Genomic DNA, 25698 nt, shown 5'->3' with positions numbered 1-25698 from the left:
TGCAATCAGAGCAGCTAAAATAGATAATGATAAACATATGGATGAGGAGAGTAAAAATTCAAATAATGCATGCGGTAACAATTGTGCAAGTGTTCAATTCATTAAGAATTTTGCGTCAAATACCGCATGCGGTATTTGTTTGATTTAGCGATAATTACCGCATTACTTAATGTGGTAATTTACCGCATTGAGCTGGTTGCTAAGGAGTGGGCTGCTGACATCTGAACGTAAAAAAAATTATGAAAAAAAAAATTATGAAAAAAAAAAACAGTGTGCCCCCCCCCCCAGTCCATAACAGGCCCTTTGGGTCTGGTATGGATTTTAAGGGGAACCCCACACCAAAATTAAAAAACATATTGTGTGGAGTCCCCCCCCAAATTCCATACCAGACCCTTATCCAAGCATGCAGCCCGACAGGTCAGGAAAGGGGGAGGGGACAGGTGATCGTCCCCCCTCCTGAACCATGCCAGGCCACATGCCCTTAACATGGGGGGGCTGCTTGACAAGGGCCTCATCCCCATAACCATGGCCGGTGGTTGTGGGGTTCTGCAGGCAGGGGGCTTACAAGAATCTTGAAGCCCCCTTTAACAGCTCCGGATCCCGCCCCCCCCCCCCCCATGTGAATGCATATGGGGAACATAATACTTCTATCCATTCACTAAAAAAGAGTTAAAAAGGAATAAAAGCACAGAGACAGTTTTTAACAATTCCTTTATTAAAAAAAAAAAAAAAAAATGTCTCCCCCAAACCAATTGTCAATCATGCTGCCTGCACCTACTGCTGACCCGAAAAAAAATAAAAACCCTCCTGCCATCCATGAAGGCTGGCCGCTTACTGCAGGTTCTGCCGTTTAACAGTTCCTATATAGGTAAGGGCGCGCCACCTGGCTATGTCACCTGGTGGTCCCGCCCCTTGTGAAGTCACTGACTCAGCGTGCACCAGTCCGTGATGTCACAAGGGTGCGGGACCAAAAGGTGACATAGTCAGGTGGCCCCTCCCGTTACCTATATGTCAAACAGTGGAACTTGCAGCCTTTATGGACGACGGGAGCATTTTTTATTTAATTTTTTTCGGGGTTGGCAGTTGGTAATTTTGGCATAGGGTTTCCCTTAAACTCCATACCAGCCATGGAACTTTTTTTTACATTCAGTTGATGAGTCACCCGGTGGCCGGCTTCTCAGCCAGCTCCTAGCAGCCAACTATTATCATACCGCCAGCAAAACCCTGGTTCATTGGTGATATGGACTTAAGAGCTTTTTAGAACGATATTTACTGGCACATTTAAAAAAAAATTGTGGTAAATACCGCATAATTTAATTTTTTTGTGTAAACGTTGGTGAATTGATCCCCATATCTAAGAGTTTGCTGATGAAAAAAATATCACTAATAGTTACCAATGTGGATTTATGAAAAACTTGTCAGACCCACCTTCTAACATTCTATGAAAAGGTAAGCTGTAATTCAGATAGAGGAAGGCCTGTGGAAGTAGTATATCAATATTTTGCTAAGGCATTTGATACAGTACCCCATACGCAAGGCATCTGATACAGTACCCCATATGCACTTAATTTACAAATTATAGTCTTTGGCACTGATGAGATTGTATGTACCTGGACAAAAAAACTGGCTGAAGGAGTGTGTCCAGAGGGTAGTAATTAATGGCAAATTTTCTAAATGGCTAGAGTTGTGAACGGGGTGCCCCAGGGCTCTGTACTGAGGCCAATTCTGTTTACCTTGTTCAGAAATGATATAGAGCTTGGAATAAATAGTTTAATCCCAGTATTTGCTGGTGATACAAAACTAAGCAGGGCAAAAACTTCACAGCAGGGTAAAGCACCTTCACAAGAAGACCTTGATAAAATAGAGGGCTGGGCAGCTAAATGGCAGATGAGGCTTAATATAGAAAAATGTAAAGTAATGCACTGGGAAGCTAAAAATATGCATGCAAGTTACATGCTAGGGGGAGAACCCCTGGGGGATTTGAGGATGAAAAAGGGATCTGGGGGTCCTGGTAGATCAGAGACTGAGTAATACAATGCAATGACAAGCTGCAGAAAGTCCAGCAGACTTAGTATGCATTAAAAAGGGTATTTACTCAAGAAATAAAACTATAATTATACCACTCTAAAAATGGTGGTGTCTTTATTCAACCTCACCAACTGTGTAACTATATGCAACTACAATAACACTGGGATTTTGAATGTTGTTTAAAATTTTGATTCTTTTATTTACTTTGTAGCCTAGCCACCACCAAAACTTCTATTTTTGGCTTTGATAGAGTGGGAAAAGGCAAGAACCTCCACCAGCCTTTTGTTGCAATGTATGTCCTCACTGGGGAGACTTGCCTTAGGATAACAAGTGAGGGAAACTCTTTAGCAGACAATAATCAGGGGTTCTAATTAAAGGTTAACAGATATTTCTAATCTCTCCTTCTCTATTAAACAAGAAAAAAATGAAATGGCTGAGACTGTGGTTTAATGTTACTAAAAATGAATTAAATTTTATTGATCTACACAGAATACTATCCTTTTTGAGAAAGCACTTCAGGGATTTAATGCAACTTTCCAAAAATATGCAGAGCAGAGTTTTTTTCTTCGGTGCATACAGGAGATTGCGGACAAAGAACAGGTTGGTTTTCATGTTTATGATATTAATTTTGGAAAATTAGTCATATTTTGTCTGTGGCAATTACCATTACATAGAGAGGGCTTTTAACCAACAGTAACATAAGATGTTTCTTTTTTATTACTTATTTTATTTCCATTAAAGTGGACCCATCAGTAAAATTATAGTCTGACAGGCTTGCAGTGAATCATAAGGATTGCCAAGGCCTGAACATGTAATAAGCAAATCCTGTACATGGAAAACTATAAAGCCTACATAAAAACAAATTTTAATACATAAGACAATGATAAGATTAAGATAAATTGATCTCTTTCACATGCATAACTAAAATCATTAAAAAGGCTATAGTTTCCCCATGGATAAAAAGAAAAAAAAAAAACATAGATTCACATTAATATGAAGCATATGTGAATCCAAAAGCTTTTTAAAATTTTGAAGGGAAATTTTTCCAAACTGAATTCGAATTTCATCTTGAAGAGTTGTCACAGAAACAGGTGTCCCTATTGGAGGGTTTTCACCCACCTATTGCTTTGGTGGCAAGTCAAAATTGTTTGATTTCCCCTCACTTTCTATATTGGTGACAATGGTTATCAGTACAAATAGAGGGGTGTAATCTCTCAACAGGGACACAAACAACAAAAAAAAAAGATAACAAATGGTCTAACCCTTCCTACAACTTCTTTTTAATCTTTTTTTTCATCTTTTTCATAAAGTCTATTGAGGGATACAGGATTGTACTAATTTTGGAAAAAAAATCGTATTTTCTTTATCGGCCAAAGTGCCTGGGATTTTAGTAATTCTTACGCATGCGGGAGGTTCTAAAGCAGTGCAACTGTGGAGAGGGCAGAGCCTCAAGAAAACCAAGTGATGAAGAATGACACCAACATAAATACCTGTATAGGGGCTTGATGGAAAAGATTTTACCAACTATGGAAAAAGACATTTCCAGGAATGACATTACGGATCAACCCAATATTTTACAATCATAACAGATAATCCCAGGAGGGATCATCCATCTTAAGGAAAACACTGGTGGAATGATAACAAGCAACAGGAAAATAAAAGTAAATTAGTCTATTAAAGGGAAGTTACTAGATATAGGCTTAGCCCTTGTACACACGGTCAGACATTCTGACAGAAAATGTCTGATCGGACCATGTTGTCGGATAATCCGACCGTGTGTGGGCTCCATCGGACTTTTTCCGTCAGAATGTCCAACCAACAAAGTTTAAGAGCTGGATATAAAATTTTCCGACAACATGATCCGATCGGACTTTGTCCGATCGTTTGTAGAGAATTCCGATCGGACAAAGTGCCACGCATGCTCAGATCAAATTATGAGACCAAAGCTATTGGCTACTAGCCTGAACGTAGTCCCGTTGTAACGAACGAACATCATCACGTTCCGAACGATCTGATTTTCCGATAACTTTGTCCGACCATGTGTATGCAACACCAGTTTCGGACAAAATCCGTCTGAAAAAATCTGACGGATTTTGTGCTCGGAATGTCAGACCGTGTGTACAAGGGCTTAGATCTGGTATACCAAAACCCTTGATAACAGGAAAAGGAAAATATAGACAGATGTCCAGAAAAAAAATGTATTTGTTTACAATTAGAGGCTTTGGTAGCGTACTCTTGACATTGTGTTCAAGGAAAAGGGGGTCCATAATATAAGTTCCAAAATAGGAAAGATATCTCTAAAAATATATAAGTATGGGCATATATTTGAGCAAGATATAATGCCACGTACACACGACCGGACTTTGAGGGACTAGGTCTGACAGACTTTCGACGGAGTTCTGACGGAGTTCTGACAGAGTTCTGACGGACTTTCCGAATGAACGGACTTGGCCACACACAATCACACCAAAGTCCGATGGATTCGAACGTGATGACGTACGACCGGACTAGAATAAGGAAGTTCATAGTCAGTAGCCAATAGCTGCCCTCGCGTCGGTTTTTGTCCGTCGGACTAGCATACACACGAGCAGATTTCTCGGTAGGAACTGAGTCCGGCGGAGTTCTGGTGGAAAAATTTGAAACATTTTCCATTTCTAAAGTCTGTCAGACTTTTGCAAATCAAAAGTCCGCTGCAGCCCACACACGATCGAATGGTCTGCCGGAATCATTCCGTCGGACTTTTGATGTTGAAAAGTCCGGTCATGTGTACGTGGCATAAGAAACATTATTTATCCACAATCCCAAAAGGGATAGACAGGGATGATAACACCCACACAAAGAGGGTAAATAGTGTACACTTGAAGAAATCAAGTGTCAAAAAGGTATTTGAAAATAATTTCCATTAATGTAGGCAGTAACAAAATGTCTGCAGAGAGGGAGTGATCTTGATGAGAAAAAGGTACAATCCAAATTCTGGGAAAGAACTCTTCTACAAAAAGTGTGGGGGTAGGTGTTTGTTACGCACACAAGAAAGGATTTCTATCAGAGTAGCCACCCAAGATGGAAAAGTGTAGAAACCCCAATTAAATTCTGTAAAAAAAGCAAAAAATAGGTATAAGAATGCCACAAGATGAAGCAAACTAAAGATGGTTGACCTAATTTTTAAAATTAGGCTACAGGAGAGCCTGAGAATCAAGATTGTTTTGGGATTTAAATCAATAATTAAACTAGCAGAATAACACCTCCACAAAGAAAAAGTGAGGTTGTAGTATTATGGAGAGGGCTGACCTCAAGAACTGGCACTTGCAGGGTAGAGAGACTGAAAATTAATACAAGGAACCTCTGCAGAACCAGAAGAAAAATAGGGTTGAACCACCTCATCTAAAGACCTTCTGCTGTGGAAGAGTTGTTCACTCCAACTAGCAGGTATCAGGAAGGGCTTGGTCAATGACTGATAAACTTTTTGTCTTTGTTTATCACATAAAATCCCAATAAAATACATTTACGTGTTTGGTTGAAACATGACAACATGTGGAAAATGTGAAGTGGTGTGAATACTTTTTCAAGGCACTGTAAGTTGCTCTCTCATTCAGTCCTGCTGAGAGTCCCTTTTTTTTCCTTCCTTACAAGTGGTGGGAGTGCTCTTTAGTACAATCTGATCTCACTAGGCATCCAAATCACACCCTCCCAGAGAGAAGGTTTCTTTCCTTCTCTGAACTCTCACCTGGGTCAGCTATGGCAGGGATCCAATCATCCTGTGGCAGAAACAGCTCAGTCTCCTTTCCGCACACCTCCTTGATTCCTTCCTTCCACTCACATGCAGCATTGTACAGAGTATGAAGGCAATAACAGTGTCTGATCATCCTTCTGCTTGGCAGCACAGCCCCAGCAAACTCCGGAAATACACCGCTGCCCCCCCCCCCCCCTTAACTACAACCTTGTGGTGCTCTCTCTCAGCTGCTTAGCATAGGAAAATGGTTGCAGCAGCACACGGTTCCCACAGTGGCTTCCTCCCTGCATTCTGCAGGCTGGTGGCACAACAGAGCTCACTTTAACCAGCAGCTCAGTTAAATGTCCCTTTGCACTGATGCATCTGCCAATCAATGTCCTCCAGACCCAGATGATATCCCTCTGCCCTGGAGGCACTCCATAAATGAGCATTACAATGTGTTTTTAAAGGTGGCTTCTGTGCTTTTGCATTAATGGATATTCATTTTAACCCTGTGCTCACTGCTGAAGAATAATACAGCAGCAACAAAGGAAGAAGTTTCATCAACTACAGTCAAGGTTACACTTGTAAGACGCCATCACAGTTGAAGTGCAAAGCTTTTTATGTTGTTTATTTTTTTGTGAAAAAGTGTACAAAAAGGGAAAGGAAGTACACTTTGCAGACCTCAAATTAACAGGTAAAATAGTGCAGTTCCCTAAAGATGACAATATGCCATAAGAAAAACAAAGTCAATCGTGATTGGTGAAAACTAGTGAGTTTGCTGCAAGCAGGACGACCCTTAGTGTTTCAACATGAGAGGGATAAATGTGATTGGGAACAGGAGCATTTGTCACAGGCAGGGAGGAGAATCACATTACCCGACAAAAAGTTTTTGCATTTGCTCAGAGACTGAAGAGGGAATAAATGGGAGCAAGGAAAGGAGAAAGGGGGAGATGTGGTAGAAAAGGAGGTGGGGGGAGGTGACGTTGTCCTTCCCAAAATCATCACATTTCTGCTTACTCAGAACTGGGTGCAAAAAGCCCTTGTATCTCTCAGAAAAGGTAAATTGGGTCCAGTAAAAAACACGTCTTGCGGAAGCAGGCTTCATATTTCCTCAGGGATGAGGTCCTCCACGTGCATTATGTCATTCACTGAATGCATTAAGGAGGTTTCTCACCAAGGAATGGTGATACTTTTGTTTATCAAATGAGCTGAGGTTCTGCTCTATGGACAAATCAGTGAGATTGTGTATGAAGGCACAGGCATCCCGCCAAAAGGGTAGAATCTGCATGCATGTCCAGAAAATGTGGAGTAATATGCACCTAGCAGTTCCACAAATTTAGGGCCCTCTATACCACCAGGCTAGGAGCTTGTAACCATCTTAGATGGAGGACTTTTGTGTACAAAAGATAGTAAACTCTCTTTGTTCAGATGTCAGGTGTAGATCCAAATCTTTTTCCCACTAGAGATGGGTAGAGATGCACTAAAGTTCAAAAGAAGTGGGTGGTAGCATATCTGTATGTAAGCATGAGATTAAGAGTAGATAGTATCTAATTTGGTAGGCCTGCCAGGTAGGTAGAGGGGGACAAGGCATGTACCGGATGGCTGAGACAGCATTTAAGCTTCTTTTTTCCCAAAAGTCTTGTAGTCTGAATTTTTTAGTCATTACAAATGGGTGGAACCTGGTATCAATGTTCCCCAGGGGGTAAATCCGAGTTCATGAATACAAGCGACATTAGGGAGTCCAGTTATGAGTTGAAAATCATTGGGGAAGCGTTGAGAGCAATTATATATGTGGTATCCAGGGTAGTATGGTCTTGTACTGAGGTTGGACAGGAGTTCCTCAGCCAAGGGATAGCTTTTAGGGGGACAGGAGACGTGGCCTGTTCCAGAGACACCCAGCTCTTGGAGGTAGCATGTTTGCACAAATCTAATATCCTCGCCAAATGTGTGGCTTGATGGTATGGTATCGAACAGGATCTGGAAAGTCGAGTCCTCCTGATCGTTTGGGTAGACTTAGTGTGTACATTTCCATTTTTGGGTGGCAGTGGGGCAGTCAGTCCAAAGAAATTGTATGAATTCCTATCTAACCTGGCATAGGATGTTTGGGGGGCACCTACAGGAAGGGTTTGAAAGAAGTATTGCAGGCGGGAAGTACAGTCATTTTCAAAATACAGTTTCTGCCAAACTAAATGTGGGAAGATGCACACCAGCATCTTAAATCCTGATGTATGGTTGAAAGTTGGAGGGAAGTTTTCCTGGAAGATAGTATTTAGGATTTGTACGAGAGAGAGTCTCCTAGATATTTGAGTTTTTCTTCCGCCCATTTGAATGGAAAGTTCAGTTTTAGGTTAATAGGTAAGTCAGGGGGGATGTTTAGTGCCTCAGATTTGAAAAAGTAAATTTTGTAGTTGGAATGTTGAGAATAATGGTCTTGCTCACCTAGATCATCTAGACCTAGATTAGAGATTGTTGTTTCTGGACGGGTAAGAAAGAAAATCAAATCATTAGCATATGCTGCCACTTTACACTGGGATTCAGTCATCTTCACCTCTTAATATTGGTATTCAGTCTGATGCGTCCTAAAAAGGGCTCCAGGATTAATATGAAACTAAGTGGTAAAAGAGAGCAATCCATTTGCCATTCACCAAAGGGAAGACATGGGCAAGAGCCGCATCTGTTTTAACAGCTGATATTTGACGGTCATATAACTTATAACACATTAATTCACTGCATTATATTAGCCCCTATCCCAGTGTCTAAAAGCTCTAAAGTATAAGGGTCCAGCCTCTAAATTGAGCGATCGTATTTATAGGCATTAATCCACTCTGATATAGATGCAAAATCTGAGTGACTGCCAATATGGATGAGAGAATTATACCAGATAACTCAAACTGACACTGAAAACATTATCTGTTTGGTGTTATACTCTTCAAGGTGAATGACTAAAGCATCTACGGTAGGCAGAGACCACCATTTGTCAATTAATGCTCTTGGAAAAAGAAAGCAGACCTCTATATTATTAGTAGGCAGAAATCCACAGGTTTATTCCAGTCCTCATGAAGTACAGATTTATAGAGTATAATAAGGTCTTCCAAGTCTCATTTCTATAAGACCCAATGCCTGGAACAGGAGGCTAATCCGCTAATTGCAGGGTGGACCAAAAATACATATTTAAAGCACCACAACAAGGAATCTGTATATTTACATATGTAAATATGTATGTAATTTTTTTTGTATGTGTTATACAGGTGCAAGAATGCATATCTCTACTGTCCACAGTTTTTAATGAGAATTGTGATGTGCGTTTTGCAACTTGTGTTTTTTCATGCTCCTTGGCACTGAGAATACATGCAAGAACAGAAAACTCCCATGAACAGGTACAATAATATTACCTAACCTATTTCTGACAGTTTAGTTTACACGTAATGTCAACAATTTACCATGTTATTATACAGGTTTTATAAATTGTGTATTGACTAAGGCTTTGTTCACACGAGTGACTATTCACTTCTTGGAGCCAGAGCATTAGACATGGTTGGCACATTTGAATGTGCGCCTCCTCCAGAGTTACCATGAGCCTTTTGGCTGCTTCTCTGATTAATGCTCTCCTTGCCCAGTCTGTCAGTTTAAGTGGACAGCCATGTCTTGGTAGGTTTGCAGTTGTGCCATAGTCTTTCCATTTTTGGATAATGGATTGAACAGTGCCTTGTGAGATGTTCAAAGCTTGGGATATTTTTTTATAGCCTAACCCTGCTTTAAACTTCTCCACAACTTTATCCCTGACCTGTCTGGTGTGTTCCTTGGCCTTCATGATGTTTGCTCAGTAAGTTTCTAAGTATCTTTACAATATAATAACTGTGCTTTTTATTTTCCAGAATGATAATGATCCACGCGTGACCTTGGAAGAAGCAGCTGACCTATGTAGAATGCAATGCCTTTCTGTGGCAATGAGGATCATTTTGCCACTTTGCCAGAGAGCAAAGTTAAGAAGAATAAAAGCAGAATGGAATAGAGATGCTCTCTTATTCTTACGCATGGTAAGAAATGATTGGTCTTACTTCATTGTATTTGTTAACTAATGGATGATACCATTAAGCATAGTCCCACACACCAAATGTTTTATATGGAACGCAAAGCGGTAGTTGACATTTGCGTCTATGTTAATTATAATTTAAGTAGAGGATATATGTCCCAGATAGCTGAGAATATTTGTTCATCGATTGATTTCTTTCTCCTGATTGGTTCTATTGTCTCTGTCCCAGCTGTATACATTGGCACTAGAGCTGTAATAATATTTTCCTATCTTACCAATAAAAGACAAGTGTTGTTGCCCTAGACCTAGTAGTGTATGTGGCCTTTCCAAAATCGAAACTATATTGGAAATAGCTGAAAAAATTGGGGTAGGGAGATCCTGGAGAATTCCAGGAGGTGGGCATGGGAGAAGGTGGCAAGGGAGGAGCAAAGAGAATGGTTTGGGTGATATTTTGACGTGAGGTTGGTGATGTAGCTCAGGGCAGAGTTGCTAAAGGTTTTGTATGTTGACAGTAGTTGTATTTGTTTTACCAAGGGGAAACCAGTGGCAGGATTGACAGAGAAGGTGGGGGACACTGAGCAGTTGGTGGGCGAGGCAGCAGCATTAATGATAAACTGAAAGGGCGATAGCCTGCATAAAGGTAAGCCAAAACGTAGGGAGTTGCAATAGTCGAGGCAAGAGATAACTGGTTCAGTGCTTAAGAAGGGGGTATCTTTGGAAATGTTACGCACTGTAAGGTGGCAAAATTTGGACAGTGATTGGATATGGGACTGAAATGAGAGGTCAGTATCTAGGATTACACTTAGCACCCTGGCATGAGTGGTAGAAATGATAGTTGTGCTATTGATCTTGGAAAAGTAGGGGGAGCAAATAATGTGAGCTCAGTTTTGGAAAAATTTAGTTTGAGGATATATATGTATGTATGTATGTATGTATGTATGTGCATATATATATATATATATATATATATATATATATATATATATATATATATATATATATATATATGCACATACATACAGTGGTGTGAAAAAGTGTTGCCCCCTTCCTCATTTCCTGTTCCTTTGCATGTTTGTCACACTTAAGTGTTTCGGAACATCAAACCAATTTAAACAATAGTCAAGGACAACACAAGTAAACACAAAATGCAATTTGTAAATGAAGGTGTTTATTATTAAAGGTGAAAAAAAATCCAAACCATCATGGCCCTGTGTGAAAAAGTGATTGCCCCCCTTGTTAAAACATACTATAACTGTGGTTGTCCACACCTGAGTTCAATTTCTATAGCCACACCCAGGCCTGATTATTACCACACCTGTTCACAATCAAGGCATCACTTAAATAGGAGCTGCTTGACACAGTAAGGTCCACCAGAAGATCCTTAAAAGCTACACATCATGCCGAGACCCAAAGAAATTCAGGAACAATTGAGAAAGAAAGTAATTGAGATCTATCAGTCTGGAAAGGGTTATAAAGCCATTTCCAAAGCTTTGGGAATCCAGCGAACCACAGTGAGAGCCATTATCCACAAATGGCGAAGACATGGAACAGTGGTGAACCTTCCCAGGAGTGGCCAGCCGCCCAAAATTACCCCAAGAGCGCAGCGACGACTCATCCAAGAGGTCACAAAAGACCCCACAACAACGTCCAAGGAACTGCAGGCCTCACTTGCCTCAGTTAAGGTCAGCGTTCATGCCTCCACCATCAGGAAAAGACTGGGCAAAAATGGCCTGCATGGCAGAGTTCCAAGGAGAAAACCACTGCTGCAGTGCTGAGCAAAAAGAACATCAAAGCTCGTCTCAATTTCTCCACAACACATCTTGATGATCCCCAAGAATTTTGGGACAACATTCTGTGGACCGATGAGACAAAAGTGGAACTCTTTGGAAGGTGTGTGTCCAAGTATATCTGGCGTAGAAGGAACACTGCATTTCATAAAAAGAACATTATACCAACAGTAAAATATGGTGGTGGTAGTGTGATGGTCTGGGGCTGTTTTGCTGCTTCAGGACCTGGAAGACTTGCCGTGATAAAAGGAACTATGAATTCTGCTGTCTACCAAGAGATCCTGAAGGAGAATGTCCAACCATCTGTTCGTGTACTCAAGCTGAAACGAACTTGGGTTCTGCAGCAGGACAATGATCCTAAACACACCAGCAAGTCCACCACCGAATGGCTGAAGAAAAACAAAATGAAGACTTTGGAGTGGCCTAGCCAAAGTCCTGACCTGAATCCTATTGAGATGTTGTGGTATGACCTTAAAAAGGCCGTTCATGCTCGAAAACCCTCTAATGTAACTGAATTAGGACAATTCTGCAAAGATGAGTGGGCCAAAATTCCTCCAGGACGCTGTAAAAGCCTCATTGCACGTTATCGCAAACGCTTGGTTGCAGTTGTTGCTGCTAAGGGTGGCCCAACCAGTTATAAGGTTTAGGGGGCAATCACTTTTTCACACAGGACCATGATGGTTTGGATTTTTTTTCACCTTTAATAATAAACACCTTCATTTACAAATTGCATTTTGTGTTTACTTGTGTTGTCCTTGACTATTGTTTAACCACTTTCAGACCGGACCATTTTGCTGGTCAATGACCAGAGGTCTTTTTACAATTTGGCACTGCGCTGCTTTAACTGGTAATTGCGCGGTCATGCAATGTTGTACCCAAACAAAATTTGCGTCCTTTTCTTCCCACAAATAGAGCTTTCTTTTGATGGTATTTGATTGCCTCTGCGATTTTTATTTTTTGCGATATAAACGTAAAAAGACCGCAAATTTTGAAAAAAAAAGATATTTTCTACTTTTTGTTATTAGAAAAATCCAATAAACTCAATTTTAGTCATACATTTAGGCCAAAATGTATTCAGCCACATGTCTTTGGTAAAAAAAAAGTCAATAATTGTATATTTATTGGTTTGCGCAAAAGTTGTCACATCTACAAACTAAGGTACGTTTTCTGGAATTTATGCAGCTTTTAGTTTACGACTGCCTATCTCATTTCTTGAGGTGCTAAAATGGCAGGGCAGTACAAAACCCCCCCAAATGACCCCATTTTGGAAAGTAGACCCCCTAAGGAAATTGATAAGTGGCATGTTGAGCCCATTGAATATTTTATTTTTTTGCCTCAAGCGATTGAATAATGACAAAAAAAAAAAGTTTTTTTTTTTTTACACAAAGTTGTCACTAAATGATATATTGCTCACACATGCTATGGGTATATGTGAAATGACACCCCAAAATAAATTCTACTGCTTCTCCTGAGTACGGGGATACCACATATGTGGGACTTTTTGGGAGCCTAGCCGCGTACGGGGCCCCGAAAACCAAGCACCGCCTTCAGGCTTTCTAAGGGCGTAAATTTTTGAGTTCACTTCTCACTACCTATTACAGTTTTGAAGGCCATAAAATGCCAAGATGGCACAAAACCCCCACAAATGACCCCATTTTAGAAAGTAGACACCCCAAGCTATTTGCTGAGAGGCATGTTGAGTCCATGGAATATTTTATATTTTGCCACAAGTTGCGGGAAAATTACAAACTTTTTTTTTTTTTTTTTTTTTTTCACAAAGTTGTCACTAAATGATATATTGCTCACGCATGCCATGGGCATATGTGAAATGACACCCCAAAATAAATTCTGCTGCTTCTCCTGAGTACGGGGATACCACATATGTGGGACATTTGGGAGCCTAGCCGCGTACGGGGCCCCGAAAACCAAGCACCGCCTTCAGGCTTTCTAAGGGCGTAAATTTTTGAGTTCACTTCTCACTACCTATTACAGTTTTAAAGGCCATAAAATGCCAAGATGGCACAAAACCCCCACAAATGACCCCATTTTAGAAAGTAGACACCCCAAGCTATTTGCTGAGAGGCATGTTGAGTCCATGGAATATTTTATATTTTGCCACAAGTTGCGGGAAAATTACAATTTTTTTTTTTTTCACAAAGTTGTCACTAAATGATATATTGCTCACGCATGCCATGGGCATATGTGAAATGACACCCCAAAATAAATTCTGCTGCTTCTCCTGAGTACGGGGATACCACATATGTGGGACTTTTTGGGAGCCTAGCCGCGTACGGGGCCCCGAAAACCAAGCACCGCCTTCAGGCTTTCTAAGGGCGTTACAGTTTTGAAGGCCATAAAATGCCAAGATGGCACAAACCCCCCCCCCAAATGACCCCATTTTGGAAAGTAGACACCCCTAAATTTAGGGGTACACTAGTGAGACTAGGTAATAAATGGCGGGTGCCCTGAAACTATAAAAAAATAACTAACCAACCAGCGTCACCTGTAACAGTTATATGGTGATCACTGGTGAAAGGGTTAACTAGGGGGCAATCAGGGGGCTTTATGCGGTAGTATATGGGGGTCCCTGGCGCTATAAAAAGCTGCGGCGAACCTAAATACCTACCTGCCTAACTAGCGTCACCTGTGACACTAATACAGCGATCAGAAAAACGATCGCTTATTAGGCTGGGTTCACACTGGAGCGATGCGGGAACGCCACGAATCCGCGGCGGGTTCCCGCATCGCATGCCTCCCGGCGGCAGTTCACACTGCCCTATGCGAACTGCTGGGAGTGTCAGTGAAATGTTAATGACACCCCCAGATCAGTTCGCATATCGCAGTGCGATCTGCAAACTTGGATCGCATGGTGTGAACACCCATGCGATCCGATTCTGCTGCGGACCAAAAAAAGGGTCCCGTGCGAGTTTGCGGCGGGTGCGGCGGGTGCGACGCGAATTCAGCCATACTATCTGTATGGCTGAACTCAAATCGCACAGAGATCGGATGTGATTTGCACTGCAGTGCGGTGCGAATCACATCCGTTCTCATAAACCGCTGCAATGTGAACCCAGCCTTAGTGACACTGGCGACGGGGGGTGATCACGGGGTTAAACCTTTATTGGGGGGGTTAGGGGGGTACCTTAGAACTAAAGGGGGCTAACCCTAACTGCCCTAACAGTTATTACAGTCACAAATGACACCCGCCGGGTGATCAGGGGGTTAATCCTTTATTAGGTAATAAATGGCGGGTGCCCTGAAACTATAAAAAAATAACTAACCAACCAGCGTCACCTGTAACAGTTATATGGTGATCACTGGTGAAAGGGTTAACTAGGGGGCAATCAGGGGGCTTTATGCGGTAGTATATGGGGGTCCCTGGCGCTATAAAAAGCTGCGGCGAACCTAAATACCTACCTGCCTAACTAGCGTCACCTGTGACACTAATACAGCGATCAGAAAAATGATCGCTTATTAGGCTGGGTTCACACTGGAGCGATGCGGGAACGCCACGAATCCGCGGCGAGTTCCCGCATCGCATGCCTCCCGGCGGCAGTTCACACTGCCCTATGCGAACTGCTGGGAGTGTCAGTGAAATGTTAATGACACCCCCAGATCAGTTCGCATATCGCAGTGCGATCTGCAAACTCGGATCGCATGGTGTGAACACCCATGCGATCCGATTCTGCTGCGGGCCAAAAAAAGGGTCCCGTGCGAATTTGCGGCGGGTGCGGCGGGTGCGATGCGAATTCAGCAATACTATCTGTATGGCTGAACTCGAATCGCACAGAGATCGGATGTGATTTGCACTGCAGTGCGGTGCGAATCACATTCGTTCTCATAAACCGCTGCAATGTGAACCCAGCCTTAGTGACACTGGCGACGGGGGGTGATCACGGGGTTAAACCTTTATTGGGGGGGTTAGGGGGGTACATTAGAACTAAAGGGGGCTAACCCTAACTGCCCTAACAGTTATTACAGTCACAAATGACACCAATGCAAAAAAAAAAAAATGACATTGGTGTCACTGTGACTGGGGGGCAGGGGTAATTGGGGGGGTGATCGGGGGGGTGTGAGTGTGCCTGGCATGTTCTTTTTTAATACAAACGTTTTTTATTAGGTGAGAAACAAAATACACAGTAGTGCACATATACACGACTTGCAGTAGCATTGTACAATGTTACAATAAAGCTCAGATGTAGTAATGAAAGACAATATCAAGAGAAAACAAAAAAAAGAACAGCACTATAAAGCTGGTTAGACATAAAATTCCAGCAGTGAGACTGTGTTTAACTATTCTACAAGTACCATGCTAAGGCATTCAGGGTGACTGTGTAGGTTGAGATAATAACAAACTAAATTTTACAATAATAATAACTGACCGTAGCAGAGAAAGAAAAAAATCCATCGTACTTAAACTTCAGCCCTGTAGCGACTAGTATTCGCCCAACTTCAGATGATAGAGGATGTGCAGAGATTTGGTGGACTAGATAACCAGGTCAGGGTCTGTGAGACTATTATGCCCCAGAAAAGGGGTACAGGCCCAACTCACTTTAGAGATCCACCTGAGGGAGAAGGGGAGGGAGTACCAACCCCTCCGCCCCCGAGCCGATCGGCCATGAGGCCCACTTGGCAGTGTGTATGTGCATAGAGTCCAGCAGCGTATGGTGGATCCGTTCCATAAGACGGATAGACTCCATCCGTCGAATTACCTGAGACCAGGGAACCGAGGGTGAGCGCCAATGTAACGCCACCGCCCAATGAATGGCACTAAACAGGGTATTAATTAATCTCTGGGAGGATCGGGTAGTCCCCGGGAGTGAGGCAAAAAGTAGACAGTGTGCAGCTGTCAATTCAGCGTTAACCCCCATGATGGTGGCAACCAAGGTCGAGGCTTGATCCCAGACAGGTTGAAGTAGGGGACAGCTCCAGAATGTATGGAGCAGTGTGCCAGGCTCAGGGCAGCCCCTAAAGCACCCGCCAGAGACCGAAGGATAAAACTTATGTACCCTCTCCGGGGTGAGGTACCATCGTGTGTGTAGTTTCACTACGGTGTCCTTGATTGCCATGGAACGGGAACATCTATGCATATTCCGGAGCATGTCCTGCCAATCCTCTTGGGAGAATTCGGCGGACAGGTCCGCTTCCCACAATCCCATGGCTCTAGATTTCTCAGGTAACTGAGCTTCTATTAGGTGCTTATATATAGTAGAAATAGTGCCTCTGTCTCTGGAGTGTCGATAGCATAGAGATTCAAATTGCATATTAGAGGGGTCACTAGCTACACTATAGTGTGTTTGGAAAAAATGGCGAATTTGTAGATATTTAAAGAACTCCCCCCTCGGAATCTCGTGACTCCTCTGGAGCTGCAAGAAGGATGTAAAGCGTGGACTATCATTGCAGAGAGCTCGGAGGGTGACCAGCGACTTCCGAATCCACCAGCTAAAAGAGCTGGGGGACTCAAATGCCAGGGGAAATCTCTTATCCCCTAGAAAGGAGGCCAACCGGGGTCTGCTTGGGAGTAATCTAAATTTAGAGTGATATAGTGACCACAGATAAAGGGAGCGGCTGACTATAGTGTTTAGGGGGGCTAGGACCCCTGGTCTCATCTCCTCCTGCCACAGGATACCCGGGAGAAAATACGGGCGTATGGACTGGGTTTCAAAAATCAGCCATGGCACCCCAAGATTAGGGGCGTGCCATTGAGCCGTTTGGGCCAACCTCGCTGCCAGGTAATATAACCAAATATCCGGTAAACCCAGTCCACCCTGGGGCAGGGGTCGATGCAATAGAAGTTTCCCAAACCTGGGTCTCTTATTCTGCCATATAAAAGCATTAATGTCCCTTTGCAACAACGTGAGAGCTCGGCGTGGGACATACAAGGGGAGGGCTCTAAAAAAATAAAGTAATTTGGGCAGAATAGACATTTTAACCGCAACCACCCTCCCCATCAAGGGGATATGATAAGTGGACCACAGTTTCAGCCATCTCCTAACTGCCGAGAAGGCCACAGGAAAATTAGCATTATAGGTGTCCGATAGAGTGGTGGCAAGGTGAATCCCGAGATAATTTAATGTTTGTTTAGATACTAGGAGACCAAATGTGTTTTGGAGATGTAAGATCTCGAGGGGGGTGAAATTAACAGGGAGGGCCGAACATTTAGTTAGGTTCACTGCCAACCCTGAAATTTTCTGAAAGGAATTGAGGTTTTCAATAAGGTTGGGTAATAAAATTAAAGGATTGGGCAAGAACAGTAGGACATCATCCGCATATAGACTAAGCTTGTATTCCCCCTCTCCCCTCAAGTACCCACCTATATTCGGGTTAGCAATAAGTGCCCTGGCCGGGGGTTCCAAGGCCAGGGCAAATATTAATGGGGACAGTGGACAACCCTGCCTGGTGCCCCTGCCCAAGGGGAACAGCTCAGAGGAACAACCCGGGATTTTCACTCTAGATTGAGGGTTCTGATATAAAGCTTTAAATCCGTGTACAAAAGCTCCCGTAAACCCAAACCTAGAGAAAACTCTGTCAATGTAGGGCCATAAAACACTATCAAATGCTTTATGTATATCCAGTCCCAGGATCAGGACTTTCTTGGAGTAAAGGTTGGCGTCCTGTATAACATTCAAGGCCAATCTAATGTTGTCCGTGATTTGCCTGTGTGGTATAAATCCCGTTTGTTCAGGACCGACTAGGGTACCAATAATAGGGGCTAGTCTGTTTGCTAATAATTTTCCTAAAATTTTGACATCGTTATTTAATACTGAAATGGGCCTATAATTTTGGGGCATGGTGTGATCCTTATTCGGTTTGGGGATTAACGTCATATTGGCGTGAAGCATTTCATCCGGGAGAGTATGACCTTGTAAAATCTGGTTAAAAAGTTTTGTCAATTTGGGGGCCAGGATTTGGGAAAATTTTTTGTAATATAATGAAGTGTATCCATCCGGGCCAGGGGCCGTGGAGGATTTAAGGGATTTCATAGTGGCTATAACCTCTTGTTCAGAGAAGGGGGCATTCAGGGCTTGAAGTTGTGAGTCCGACAGGGATGGAAGGCTCACAGAATCTAACCACTGGTCCATATCTGGGGAGACAGGTTGGGAAGGAGGTGATAACAACTTCTGGTAAAATGTTTTGAAAACCTGAAGTACTTCTGTGGGGTGAGTGACTATGTGACCTGAATCATTTCTTAATTTATAAACATGGGGAGGCTGAAGGGACTGATGAAGTTTGCGAGAGAACATACTGGAGGCTGTATTACTATGCAAAAGGAATTTAGCCTTAGACCAACGCAATGCCTTCTCAGCATGATCCGATAGGATCGTGTCTAACTCGGCCCTCTTTTGGTTGATTAACTGCATGGTGTCTAGCGAATGGGAAACAGAATGGGATTGATATAATTGCTGTAACTCACGGGTAAGGGAACGGATCTGCTCACCTCTCTGTCTTTTTTTGGTGACTGCGATTTCAATCAGGTGGCCCCGAAGGACCGCTTTATGAGCCGTCCAGAGTGTTTGAGGGGAGATATCCCCTGTATCATTAATTTGGAAGTAATCCTCTAGGATGCCCACAACGCGAGTGTAAATCTCCGGGTCCGTCAATAATGAGTCATTAAGCCTCCAAGAGGCCGTATTAGGGGAAAGGCCAATGTGGGAAGGGTGAAATGAAACCACCTGGTGATCAGACCAGGGGCACGGATGTATAGATGCGAGAGCCGAGTTAGCCAGCAATATAGGGGAAGTGTATATATAATCTAATCTAGCATAGCTATCGTGGGGGTGAGAATAATGGGTATATTCCCTTGTGCCAATATTCAGTGCCCTCCATGAATCAATAAGTTGTAATCTATCCAACGATCGACTAAGTAACTTCGGAAAGGCCTTAGCACAGTGAGTTGGTTTACTGCGGTCTAACGAGGGGTTGGCCACCAAATTAAAATCCCCCCCCACAATCAAATGAGGGGAGATATACCTGTCTAAAATTCGTAGGAATTGTTGATAAAAAGTACCTTGTGCAGAGTTTGGAGCGTATAAATTAGCTACAGTCACCGCCTTACCCTGTATCAACCCTTGCAGCACAATGAACCTACTATTTGGGTCCTTATATACATGGGAAGGTTCAAACTGTAAAGTATTGCGGATAAAGATCGCAACTCCCCTGGCCCTGGACTCAAAGGTGGTGTAGTAGTGCAATTTATACGACTTGTCAAAAAATTTAGGACAAGACGTAGAGGAGAAGTGGGTCTCCTGTAAAAGTATTATGTCTGCTCCCATACGCTTATATTGGCGGAAAGCCTTCCTTCTCTTTTGGGGTGAGTTGAAGCCCCTCACATTGTGTGAGATAATCTGGAGACCCATGTTATGAGGTGCATAGGCACGCTATTCTATAGACCCTACCAATAAGGCGTTGTACCCCATGCCAGAGTCCAGTACCAAGGAAGCCACTCTTACACACATTATGAAAAAGCATTGACAGAAGGCGGTTAGGGCCAACTGTCCACCGATTAGAGAAGTCTAAAATAGAAAACGAAGCCATCCATATATCAGGGCAAGTATTACGGTCAGCATAACCTAAAAACAAATAAACTGAAACATAAACAAAATAACTGTGGGGTCTGGGTGGAAAATCCAGCCAGACCAATAGAGTGTACACCTGGGGCCCTAAGGCCCCTACATCCACCTGTTCCATTCACTCCCCGCCAACCAACAGTCCAAACAGGGAGTGGAGGACCAGTGTGGAGGGGGGAGAACCACAACGCCAAGAAAAAAGGAAGAGAAAAAAAATATCCAGTGAGGGAACAAGGAAGCAGAAAAAAAAGCAACCGTCTCCGGGGACAGGGAGACACCAGAGTTACTTAGCAAGTATATCCGAACAGCTTGCACAAATGCAGGGGAGAGGGGGAGGGATTCAAAGTATCCAGGTAAGTCGACTGAAGGAACCCGGCCATAGGTTCCATTGAAGACAGGCAAAATCCTTGCAGGACAAACTGGGCAAGTCCGGGTAAGCCATAAAGTGTTCACTCCTCAGGAAGTGGCTGAAGCCTTCGAGAGCGTCTATCCCTGTGGGGCGATGGAGTGGCCCAAATGGGAGACGGGCGAGGAGACGGTGGGAGCCTGGGTGTTTGTTGTCTTGCCAACAGGCCCAATTTCATCAGAACTTCTCTACCCTCTGCAACTGTGGAGGCAACATGTGTGGAGCCATTATGCGGGACGATCAATTTAAATGGAAACCCCCAACGGTAACGCACCTGAGCTGTTTGCAACACAGAGGTAATTTCTTTCATCTGTCGCCGCTTCTCCAGAGTGGCCGGAGCTATATCAGGGAAAATTTGAACGGCGATCCCATCCAGAAGGATACGTGGGGTATTGCGGGAAGCTCTGAGGATTTCCTCCTTAATAAGGAAGTCTTTACTCACTAAAGTATTACTGTATTTGTAAAGGTGAAATAAGTGCTACACATGCTATAGAGAATGTTTTTCTTGCTTTTATTATGTAAAAGAATGTTGAAAATGAATAAAGATTATGAAATAAAAAAAAAAAATAAGGAAGTCTTTAAGGCACATAACAATGTCCCGTGGGGGCTTCTCCGGGGGTGGTTTAGGCCTCAAAGCCCTGTGCAGTCGGTCACATATGAAGGATTCCTTAGGTTGGGTAGGAAGAAGAAGTTGAAAAAGCTTGGTGACCGTGGTCGGGAGATCAGTCACTGATTCAGGGATCCCCCGCACCCTCACATTATTCCTCCTGTTTCGGTTGTCCAGGTCTTCCAAATGATTCTGGAGCTGGACAACCGTGTCTCCCAACATCTCGTGGTCCCTCCGCAGATCCGCATAAGCTAAATGGAGCTCGTCATGCTTCACTTCCAGGAGGTCCGTCCTGTTCCCCAGGGCCGCTAACTCCTGCGATAGTGTGCTGGTCGATTTCTGTAATTCCGCCTGGAATTTCCTGGCTAGCATATCATACATGTGGGCAAGGCTGTCTTCTAGGTCCACTTTCGTTAGCTGGGAGTCCCCCGTACCTGCATGCGAGCCCGCTGCGCGCGGAGTCTCTGCGTCCACGGAGGCCTGGGCGCCATCTTGGGACATCTCCTGTCTCTCGGTGACTCGAAGAAGATAGTTTGTTAAGGAGCGCTGAGCGGTTTTCCGCTTGCCCTTCTTGGCCGTCGGCATGCACGATTGGTCCCTCGGGCCGATGGGATAGTTTTGGTATCGATCGGAGAGCAGATTTGACCCGGGGAGTGATTTAGAGTCTCCGCTGCCCCCGGAGCTCCTGTGTCTAGCGACCTGCTCGCTCTGCGCCGCGCATGCGCCCTCGTGCCTGGCATGTTCTACTGTGTAGTGACGTGTTGGTGCAACTCACCGATCCTCTCTCCTCGGTGTCGGAACGAAAAATACCGACACGGAGGAGAGAATACATCACTTCCTCTCCTGTGTTTACATTACAGGAGAGGAAGTGATGTCACTAAGGATTTCTATTCGTCGGGAGCGATCGCGAGGGGGTGGCCATGAATGAATGGCCGCCCCCTCGTCCGGGATCGCTCCCGAACGAATACCGACCGCCGCAGGCACCGGGCGGGGGCCCGATCGGGCCCCCGACCCGCGGGAAGGCAGGGACGTACATGTACGCCCTTATGCCTGCCCGTGCCATTCTGTCGACGTACATCGTCGTGCAGCGGTCGGGAAGTGGTTAAATTGGTTTGATGTTCCGAAATACTTAAGTGTGACAAACATGCAAAGGAACAGGAAATGAGGAAGGGGGCAAACACTTTTTCACACCACTGTACATACATACATACATACATACACACTATATTACCAAAAGTATTAAGATGTATTACCAAATGTATTGGGCCTTTACACGCACATGAACTTTAATGGCATCCCAGTCTTAGTCTGTAGGGTTCAATATTGAGTTGGCCCACCCTTTGCAGCTATAACAGCTTCAACTCTTCTGGAAAGGCTATGCACAAGGTTTAGGAGTGTGTCTATGGGAATGTTTGACCATTCTTCGAGAAGCGCATTTGTGAGGTCATGTACTGATGTGGACGAGAAGGCCTGGCTCACAGTCTCCGCTCTAATTCATCCCAAAGGTGTTATATCAGGTTGATGTCAGGACTGTGCAGGCCAGTCAAGTTTCAACACCCCAAACTCGCTCATCTATGTTTTTATGGACCTTGCTTTGTGCACCGGTGCACAGTCATGTTGGAACAGGAAGGGGCCATCCCCCAACTGTTCCCACAAAGTTAGAAGCATGAAATTGTCCAAAATGTCTTGTTATGCTGATGCCTTAAGAGTTCCCTTCACTGGAACTTAGGGGCCAAGCCCAACCCCTGAAAAACAACCCCACACCATAATCCCCCCTCCACCAAATGGTTTGGACCAGTGCAGAAAGCAAGGTCCATAAAAACATGCATGAGCGAGTTTGGGGTGGAGGAACTTGACTGGCCTGCACAGAGTCCTGACCTCAACCGAATAGAACACCTTTGGGATGAATTAGAGCAGAGACTGTGAGCCAGGCCTTCTCGTTTACATCAGTGCCTGATCTCATAAATGCACTTCTGGAAGAATGGTCAAACATTCTCATAGACACACTCCTAAACTTTGTGGACAGCCTTCTCAGAAGAGTTGACTCTGTTATAGCTGCAAAGGGTGGGCAATCTCAATATTGTACCCTACGGACTGAGACTGGGATGCCATTAAAGTTCATGTGTGTGTAAAGGCAGGTGTCCCAATACTTTTGGTAATATAGAGTGTGTGCGTGTGCGTGTGCGTGCGCGTGCGCGTGCGTGTGCGTGCGTGTGTGCGTGTGTACACCCCTCACCTTTTTGTAAGTATTTTATTATATCTTTTCATGTGACAACACTGAAGAAATTACACTTTGCTACAATGTAAAGTAGTGAGTGTAAAGCTTGTATAACAGTGTAAATTTGCTGTCCCCTCAAAATAACTCAACACACAGCCATTAATGTCTAAACCACTGGCAACAAAAGTGAGTACATCCCTAAGTGAAAATCTTCAAATTGGGCCCAAAGTGGCAATATTTTGTGTGGCCACCATTATTTTTCAGCACTGCCTTAACCCTCTTGAGCATGGAGTTCACCAGAGCTTCACAGGTTGCCACCGGAGTCCTCTTCAACTCCTCCATGACGACATCACAGAGCTGGTGGATGTTAGAGACCTTGCACTCCTCCACCTTCCATTTGAGAATACCACGCAGATGCTCAATAGGGTTTAGATCTTGAGACATGCATGGCCAGTCCATTACCTTTACCCTGGGCTTCTTTAACAAGGCGGTGGTCGTCTTGGAGGTGTGTTTGGGGTCGTTATCATGTTGAAATACTGTCCTGCTGCGCAGTCTCTGAAGGGAGGGGATCATGCTCGGTTTTAGTATGTCACAGTACATGTTGGCATTCATGGTTCCTTCAATGAACTGTAGCTCCCCAGTGCACGCCCAGACCATTACACTCCAACCACCATGCTTGACTGTAGGCAAGACACACTTGTCTTTGTACTCCTCACCTGGTTGCCACCACACACGCTTGGCACCATCTGAACCAAATAAGTTTATCTTGGTCTCATCAGATCACAGGACATGGTTCCATTAATCCATGTCCTTCGTCTGCTTGTCTTCAGCAAAATGTTTGCAGGCTTTCTTGTGTATCATCTTTAGACGAGGCTTCGTTCTGGGACAACAGCCATGCAGACCAATTTGATGCAGTGTGCGGCGTATGGTCTGAGCACTGACAGGCTGACCCCCCCCCCCCACCTCTTCAACCTTTGCAGCAATGCTGGCAGCACCTCTGGATATTACACTGAGCACCTGCACTCAACTTCTCTGGTAGACCATGGCGAGGCCTGTTCTGAGTGGAACCTGTCCTGTTAAACCCTTGGATGGTATTGGCCACTATGCTGCAGCTCAGTTTCAGGGTCTTGGCAATGTTCTTATAGCCTAGTCCATCTTTATGTAGAGCAACAATTCTTTTTTTCAAATCCTCAGAGAGTTCTTTGCCATGAGGTTCCATGTTGAACTTCCAGTGAGCAGTATGAGAGAGTGAGATCGATAACACCCAATCTAACACTCCGGCTTCCCATTCACATGACACCGGGGAGGGAAAATGGCTAATTGGGCCCAATTTGGACATTTTCACTTAGGGGTGTACTTGCTTTTGTTGCCAGTGGTTTAGACATTAATGGCTGTGTGTTGAGTTATTTTGAGGGGACAGCAAATTCACACTGTTATGCAAGCTGTACACTCACTACTTTACATTGTAGCAAAGTCTAATTTCTTCAGTGTTGTCACATGAAAAGATACAATAAAATATTTACAAAATGTGAGGGGTGTATTCACTTTTTTGAGATACTGTATGTATATATATATATATATATATATATATATATATATATATTAAGAATCAGGGGGGTAAACAGGCTCTTTTTAGATAGTTCAGTAAACTTCGTAAAGTCCACTGTATCTGTCAGAAAACTTAAGAATAACAGGCTTTGTCTTCAGATTCTGCTCAATCAGGACAAGTAAAATGCAGTACACTACGCAATCCAACATGAAAAGGTCCCATCATGTTCAACTACAGCACACACAGCATTCAAAGAACCTCTCTTTCTTTCCAGAGTTTGGTCAGATTAACATGATAGATCTGGTAGGGTTTTCACTTTGTGGGCTAGAAGACCTTATGGCTAACCTTTCCTAACTTTTTAACTATCTCAACTGATCACTGCCATTTTGTGGGAAATGTGCCCTCAACTAAAGGCACTAACAGAAAAACCCAAATCCCAGTCTCCCAAACCAAAAACCCAAACCTTAAAGTCTCTGACAGTGGTTCTACACTGGACTCTGGGCCTTTTTGGCAGCCTGAAAATGTTCTCTAACTAGGGGCATGACTTTTGCCATTTGGTCCTGCATTTGTGCAATGTATTCCTCTGCACTCCAATATGGGGAATCCCCTTGTTCCCATGTCTCTTTCACTATGTCCAGCAACCCATAGGGGTGTCTCCCAAAAAAACATCATGGGGCAAAAACCCCATGGAGGCCTGGGGTACCTCCCATATGCGCACCAATAAGGGAACAAACAATCCCAGTCACGATCATCTTCTTCAACCACTCTTTAAAATATCCCCTTTAAGGTTT

General features: G+C 43.7%; 1 protein-coding gene across 2 annotated transcripts in view; it reads left to right on the top strand.

The window, feature by feature from the left end:
- LOC143975136 (putative ATP-dependent RNA helicase DDX60) overlaps positions 1–25698 on the top strand; it is a 595575-nt gene that overhangs the window by 143125 nt on the left and 426752 nt on the right. For both annotated transcript variants that reach the window (XM_077477174.1, XM_077477173.1), the window contains exons 6-8: positions 2518–2628; positions 8989–9117; positions 9616–9777. In XM_077477174.1, the coding sequence (XP_077333300.1) occupies positions 2518–2628; positions 8989–9117; positions 9616–9777 (402 nt within the window). The remainder of the gene's footprint in view (positions 1–2517; positions 2629–8988; positions 9118–9615; positions 9778–25698) is intronic.

Source organism: Lithobates pipiens, unplaced genomic scaffold, assembly GCF_037356315.1.
Source record: "Lithobates pipiens isolate NorthernLeopardFrog02 unplaced genomic scaffold, aLitPip1_a1.2 Scaffold_13, whole genome shotgun sequence".
NCBI lineage: Eukaryota > Metazoa > Chordata > Amphibia > Anura > Ranidae > Lithobates > Lithobates pipiens.
This window is presented reverse-complemented; position numbering and strand designations above follow the sequence as displayed.